We start from the raw sequence: 7,796 nt of genomic DNA on the forward strand, positions 1-7,796 counted from the left end.
AACACAACGCACATACAGTAATAAAATCTCATTCACATCTCCACTGGAGTGAAAGCATGACATCAGTACTACAGTAAAATGCTCCTAAGTCCTGAAATTGAATAGTATTCCTCCAAACCAAGGATGGCAATTTTTTTTTTCTGCCAAGGGCCATCTGGATGTTTATAATAGTGTCTATAGACCATACAAACTCATCAACCTAAAAATGAGCCTGCTATAGATTGACTGCATTTTGAATCCCACCTGGAGTTGCTTTGGCAGGGCCGGACCAGACGATTCTGGAGACCTTATATGACCCAAGGGTCTGATACTTCCCATCCAATTCCCAACCAAATTTTTTTTTACAGTATGGGACATTCTCAGAAGTTGTTGAGAATCACAGTAAATTACATGGAGTGGTTAACTGGTCCTGGGCAACTTCCTTTTTATTCACTAAGTTTATCTAAGGCAGAGAGATGGAGACACAGAAATCTTCCCTGCACTAGATTACTCCCCAGATGTCCTCAACGGCCCAGGTCTGGGTCAGCTGGAAGTGAAGTGAATAAACTCCATCCAGGTTCATCATCAAATAGTAAGTGTGTGAAAACTGATCTCTTAAACAAAAACTTGGCATTTCTATCAGTTAGGAGGTTGTTTTGTTACGCAAAATTCAGGACAACAAAGAAAACCTACTTTTGTGTGTTCAGACATGTGTGTGTCATACTTCTCTTGATTTTTAAAACCACGATCACAGGTATCACAAAAAAAGTGAAAAACTGGCTCCTTCCTTTTCTGCAAAGAAAAAACAGATACTATTAAGCATTTGGCAAATAAAACTTCTTTCTTCAAAAATTTTCATTAGTAATAAAATATATAACTATCCTTCTAGTAATATAAACTTTGATTTTTCCCATAAACCTTATATAATGGGGACTTCAAAAAAATTCATGAACAATAGAAGAGATAATGTAAGTTTTCTCTGACTTTTGTGAGCCACTCATGCTGATGTACTTATTACAGATATATTCATAATGAAAAGATAATTCTGTTCTTTCCTTTCCTTCTTCCTTTTAGTAAACAGTGACACAGTAGGCTAATCCTCTCCCGGGGCGCCAACATCCCCCATGGGCACCAATTTGAATCCTGGCTGCTCTGTTTCTGATCCAGCTCCCTGCTTTATGGCCCGGGAAAAACAGCAGAGGATGCACCCATGTGGGAGACCTGGAGAAGGCCTGTGGTTTCTAGCTTAAGACTGACTCAGCTCCCACCACTGTGGCCATTTGGGGAGTGAACCAGCAGACGGAAGGTCTTTCTCTTTATCTCTCCTGTGTAACTGCTCTTCAAAACAAGTCAAAATAAAATCATTTTCATTTGAAAGTCAGAATTACAAGGAGAGATCGCTTCTCAGCCTTTTGGCTAAGATCAAATGCAGAATTACAAGGAGAGAAGGAGACAAAGAGCTCTTCCAGTCACTGATTCACTAATTCACTCCCCAAATGGCCATCCTGGTCAGAGCTGGGCTGTTCTGACTGGGAGCCAGGAGCTTCTTCTGGGTCTCCAACATAAGGACAAGTGTCCAAGGACTTGGGCCAACTTCTACAGTTTTCACAAGCCATTAGCAGGGACCTGGATCAGAATTGGGGCAGCCAGGACACGAACTGACTCCCACATGGAATGATGACACCACAAGATGGTGGAATAGCTTGCTATGTCATGATGCTGACCCTAAGGAAAACTTTTTAATGTAAGCAGAGCTGATATAAACTATAAATTTCAAATTGGTAAGTCAATTAAGATATAATACAGCAAATGTCAAACTAAAATCCACTTAATGCTTTTCTACAATTACTATGTTTATTTCTCAAAGAGATTTTGCATTAACATTTTACTTACTATAGCTAAGACACTTCCAACACAAATATGCAACAAGGGATACCTCATTTTATTGCATTTCATAGATACATAATTGCTACACAATCACAGTGAAACAGTTATCACATAAACAAAGGATTCAAATCATGATACAGGCACTGGAATATCACAAGCAAGACAATCATGAAAATACCTTTTTTTTCTGTTTTCTGTTGGGAGGCATGTTGAAGTCAGAGAACTTTACATCATGTTTTTGAGGAAAATATGAATGTTTACCTAAAAAAACAACAAAAAATCCACTCATGTTTACAACTATAAACAAGAAGAAATTCAGACAAATAAACAAAGAAAAGAACTAGTCTATCAATAAGTATTTTTTGGAGAACCAAGATGGCGGAATAGGGTAAAGACACGTTTAGACATATGGAGAAACATTAGCCAGTGTGAAGCAGAGAGGGCAAGTTACAGGAAATAGAAGAGGACATAACAACAGCAGAGGGGCACATAGAGACTGACAAACACAGGAAAGCAGCAGACACAATGGTGTGGTGTGACTGTTACCCCAGCAGCATTCAGCAAGTGGCGATCTGAATTGCATCAGCAGTCAGAACTCCACCAGCAACAAGGCGGGAAGGGATGCCATTGGGGAGCTTGGGAGGTGAACCCAGACAAAGAACTGTCCATCCTGCTGGTCTGTTTGATTTGACCAAGAACAGAGACAGAGCAGCAGGGCCCAGACGGACAGTGTGGGAACAGGGTGGATTTCACAGCCCAGTCTGCCCCCTACACCTGAATCGGCTGCCATTTTGTGTAGGGAGGTAAGGACTACGAACAGGAATGTGCATGCATTGAGCTGGGAGTAAACTCATTTCTGGCTCAGTGAACTGCAACAACGAGGCATCCTACAAGTTCCACCCAAGACAGGTCCTGGTAGCCCTCAGACCTGACAGCCAGCAGATCAAGACCTCAGGTAGTGGCACATCAGGTGCCATTTAGCACAGTGCAGCAAAGGCATTAAGACTGCAGGGACAAGGTCTGGTGTGGTAGCCTAGTCACTAAAGTCCTTGCCACGCATGCACCAGGATTCCATATGGGCGCCGGTTCTAATCCCGGCTGCCCTGCTTCCAATGCAGCTCCTTGCTTGTGGCCTGGGAAAGCAGGCAAGGATGGCCCAAAGTCTTGGGACCCTGCACCCATGGGGGAGACCCAGAAGTGGCTTCAGGCTCCTGGCTTGGGATTGGCGCAGCTCCAGCCGTTGCGGCAGCTTGAAGAGTGGATTATCAGATGGCAGATCTTTCTGTCTTTCCCCATCTCCGTATATCTGACTTTCCAATTAAAATAAAAAATAAATCTTTTTTAAAAAAAAAAGACTGCAGGGTCGCAGGGTCAAGAGTGAGCTGCATATGTACTGAGCTGGGAGCAAACTCACTGAGATCAGTGCACTGCACTGGTCCCACAGGGAAAATAATACCAACTTGGGCATCGTACAAGTCAGAATAGGTCCATCTGGCTCTCAGACCTAATAGCCAACAGGTTCTGGCAAGATCAGCACCATCAACAATCTAGCTATATAGGACTCCTGGTGTCTCCCTAATCCTGGGAACTGCTCTAACAGGAAGTGGGAGAAAGCTTGTACAGGCAATGATGCAGCCTCAACATGGTATCACAGGAGGTGGAGACTGATGAGCAAGCAGCTGGGGCTATGGCGATAATCGTGGAAGTCTAACCAAAGAACCCAGACCTGGAACTCACTGGAGAGTGTGGCACAAGTGACTGCAAAGAGTCATGTGCCAACTGCAAGAAGTAAAATCAAACTGTAGACCTGTGGATGACACAGCTTAGAAACCTGCCCCAAGGAGAGGAATCTGATAACCAGAAGTACAATGACCAAGAGCAAAAAAAGAGACAAAGGCACAATGAATGTTACTGAAGACTTTCCTGCAAAGGAGCAAACACCTTTGCCAACCTCAGAGTTCACTGAGGAAGACAAAGAGAAAACAGGGGATACAGAATTCAAAACACATGTTATGAAGCTTCTTATCAACAACGAGAAGCACATAATATAGGAGTTCAAAAATTTAAGGAATATGTCACACTGGAAATGAATCAAATAAATGCTGATCTATCAGAAATGAAGAATACAATGGAGCAAATTAAGAGTAAAGTGGAGAGTCTCCAAAATAGAATGAAGGAGGCAGAAGAAAGAATCTCAGAATTGGAAGATATTTCCTGTCACCAGAGGCAAACAATCAGAAAGCTGGAAGCAGAGCTGGGTCAAGCTAAAAAAGCATTCAAGAACTGAAAGACACTATTAAAAGGCTAACTATAAGAGATATGGGAGTCCCAGAAGGTACAGAAAGAGAAGCTGGGTTAAAAAATATATTTAGTGGAATAATAAGGGAAAATTTCCCTAATCTAGAGAAAGAATTGGGAAACAACATCCAGGAACTCCAACAGGCTTTACCAAAAGCGATCTTCACCATGACACATTATAAGCAAGCTCTCTTCCATCGAATATAAGGAAAAGATCCTTAAATGTGCACGTGAAAAAACATCGATTGACATATAATGGAATGCCAATTAAACTCACAGGAAACTCTGCAGGACAGAAACATATTCCAGATTCTAAAATCAAAAAACTGTCAGTCCAGGATAATGTATCCAGCAAAGCTTTCCTTTGTTTTTGAGAATGAAATAAAATTCTTCCACAGTAAAGAAAAGTTAAAAGAATATGCCTGTTCCAAACCTGCCCTACAAGTGATACTTCAGATGTTCTCTTGACAGAGAAGAGGAATAGTACCCAACAAAGCTAAGGGCAAATGTGAAGAACATCCCAGTAAAATAACAACAGAAAACTAAACCAATGAACAACCCATTGCTAAAATGACAGGAACAAATAACCATCCATTTATATTTATCCTAATTGTAAACGGCTTAAACTCATCAATCAAACATCATAGATTAGTAGACTGGATTAAAGAAACAAAACCTATCTATTTGTTGCCTCCAGGAGATATATCTCATAAACAAAGATCAGCACAAACTATATCTCATGGATTTTGTTTTTAGTTCCATCTCTTCAAAACACTTTCTTTCTCATTAAATTTTCCCGTGACTCATAGATCATACAGCAGCATCATTTTCTTCAAGAAGGTTCTTGATTTTTTTTATTTCTTCAGCGACACATTAGTCATACAGTAGAATCTTATTTAACTTCATGTTGTTTTTAGTTTCTTTTTTTCTACCTGTTGGTTGTTTTGTGGCTTTTCAGTTGAGGGGATGTACAGTAACTATGTAATGCAGACTTTCATATCCAGATGTGAGGATACAATGCAGCATACATCTCTAGTTCCAGACAAATATGGACTCCCAATGAAACTGTTTACTATATCTTGACAATAGGATGTTGGACTCTCTGACATTTTTCATGCCTGCAATGATGGACATATAACTGTGTATGAAGAATTATACTATGGTAATGATATAGGGGAACTCAGCATGAGAGCAGGAGAACTGGGGAGGGAGTAAGGTATGTCCCATGGCCTATGGAACTGTCTCATAAAATGATAATAATAATTAAGTAAGTAATAAAAAAATTTAAAGCTTATCAAAAAATTTAAGTATTTTTTTTCTTAAAGATTTATTTATTTTATTGGAAAGGCAGATCAGATTTACAGAAAGAAGGAGAGATAGAAAGAAAATCTCCACTTGCTGGTTCACGCCCCCAAATGGCCACAACAACTGGAGCTGAGACAATCTGAAGCCAAAAGCCAGGAGCTTCCTCCAGTCTCCTATGTAAGTTTAGGGTCCCAAGACTTTGGGTCATCCTGCTTTGCTTTCCCAGGTCATAAGTAGGGAGCTGAATTGGAAGTGGAGCAGCCAGGACATGAACCAGTATCCTTATGGGATCCTGGTGCTTGCAGTATGAGGATTTAGGCGTAAAATCATCACACTGGGCCCAAATGGCACTTCTTACATAAAACCACACGAATGAGTTTATACGCCCATAGATGCTTTAAGCAGCAATATGCAATCTCACCTGATGGAATTATGTCAATTATTTCCCATACTAGAAATGTTAACAAGAAAAGTCTCTAACACAGTTCTTCAGAACATCAGTTTCACACCAGGCAAACAGAATCTTAGGACACACCTCTCCTCTCCAAGCCCAGTGAACCTTTCCATTCTTATTGCTACCCAACTCAAATCCCATCTTTCACACAGGGTTACTGTGCTGGCTTCCCACTTGGTTCTCCCATTCCTAAACTTTCTCTTCCAACAGACCTGCATTCTTCAGTCAGGTCAACTCAATTTAAAAAACCTGAAAATAGTTCCCAGAGTTCTTTGATGTGATTCTAGTTTCTTTTCCTGCCCTTTCCCACTCCCGGACCTTCTACAGACTTCATGTCAATCACACCACAACACTATGGTCTTCAGGACCTGCCTTGGGCCGGCATCCGGCTCTCTCTGTTCTCACATCCCACACCTCTCCCAAGAGACATCTCGTCCAAAGCTTTTCCCCACTTTGCATTGTGAAATGACCTTTAGTATACTTCCCTCACTGATCATAGTTTCAGGATTTATCGTTAAAAACCCCTCTCCTCTGACTTGGTCAAACTCATATTCCCAGCATCTGCCACACAATAAACATTGTCTGGATTCAATTTAACCTAAACTAAATCCCACACAGAATGAGTTAAATTTAACATAAATATTATCTACTCACACTTGATTAGGGTTTTAAGTCAACAATCCAATGCTTTAAATATGAACAACACTTGGATGACGTCCAAAATTACAGCAGCCACACAGTTCCCCAAAAGGCAGATGAACAGTTAACGGTCTATTCAAAAGTTCTGGTCCCAATGCAACTCCTGGTCTTCCATCCAAATCTCCATTCGTATTCAATGTACACTGTATTTCGATGAATAGCGCTCTCTCCTTCCAATTGTTTGGTAGAAAATTTTAACTTGCTACTGTCTCCTCTTTATCTCACATCCCACATGGCAACAAATCCTGTTTATCCTACCTTTTAACATTTATCCAGAATCCAACTGCTTCTCATCATCCTGAGCCTCACTCCAGTTCAAGCGTCAACTCTCTCTTCTTTGGACAACTTGCAACCATGGTCCCTCACTTCCCTGAAGTCTTTATTAAAATGGATTACCTACCATTTCCCTTCGCTTTCCCTTGCTCCACGGTACATTCATATAGCCTCGGACGAATAACGTTTGGTTTCTTATGTCTTCCTACTCAACGAGGGAGGGACGCTAGGCTCCATCAGTTAGTTTGCTATTTTGTTCCCTGCTGTGTTCCCAACTCCTAGCGGCATAGTTAGAAGACAACAGAGTCGCTGCAGCCGGACACATCTTAAGACATTAATGATCAGACTCCAAAAGCGCAGGGCAGAGTGGAGGGGGAGGGAGGAAGGAGGAGCAGGGAGAAGATAGGCAAAGCGTGGCCCCGCGCGGAACGGCTGCTTACCCAGAGGGTTATGGGGGTTCTGGTGCCGAGGAAAACCCTCCGGAGACTGTCCCCAACACCATGAGGTCGCAGCTTGGAAACTCCAGGGTGACACGCCGTTGAACTGAGGCTGAGAATCACAGGGGGACTGGGCATCGAAGGGTGGTTGCGCTCCTGGAAGAATCTGCGCGTCGAAGGGGGGCGGCGCCCCGGACAGAGATGGGGTCACCATGGGCCGCGCTTCGGAGGCAGCCTCTGACCCGGGCGCGAGAGGCGACGACGAAGGCAGGGGCGGCGGTGTCAGCACCGACCACGGCATACAGCCGTCCCGCGGCAGGGCCATGCCGCTCTCGGGTCCAGACCTGCGAGTCCCGTCTGGAGCTGGAAGCCAGCCGCTGGCGAGCTCAGCCATGCCACCTTTCAGCCAGCAGCACGCGCCTGTGCAACAAGCTTTAGGCGTCACTTCCTTCACCGCAAACGTC

The 7,796-nt window shown here is 42.8% G+C and overlaps 1 protein-coding gene across 1 annotated transcript in view; it reads right to left on the reverse strand.

Annotated features, from left to right (window-relative positions):
* NUFIP1 (nuclear FMR1 interacting protein 1) overlaps positions 1 to 7,736 on the reverse strand; it is a 46,781-nt gene extending 39,045 nt beyond the window's left edge. The window contains exons 1-3 of the mRNA XM_004577660.4: positions 7,336 to 7,736; positions 2,045 to 2,127; positions 673 to 771 (exon numbers count right to left, since the gene is read on the reverse strand). Coding sequence (XP_004577717.2) covers positions 673 to 771; positions 2,045 to 2,127; positions 7,336 to 7,726 — 573 coding nt within the window. The 5' untranslated portion in view covers positions 7,727 to 7,736. The remainder of the gene's footprint in view (positions 1 to 672; positions 772 to 2,044; positions 2,128 to 7,335) is intronic.
* Between the last annotated feature and the right edge of the window lie 60 nt (positions 7,737 to 7,796).

Source organism: Ochotona princeps, chromosome 12 (assembly GCF_030435755.1).
Source record: "Ochotona princeps isolate mOchPri1 chromosome 12, mOchPri1.hap1, whole genome shotgun sequence".
Classification (NCBI taxonomy): domain Eukaryota; kingdom Metazoa; phylum Chordata; class Mammalia; order Lagomorpha; family Ochotonidae; genus Ochotona; species Ochotona princeps.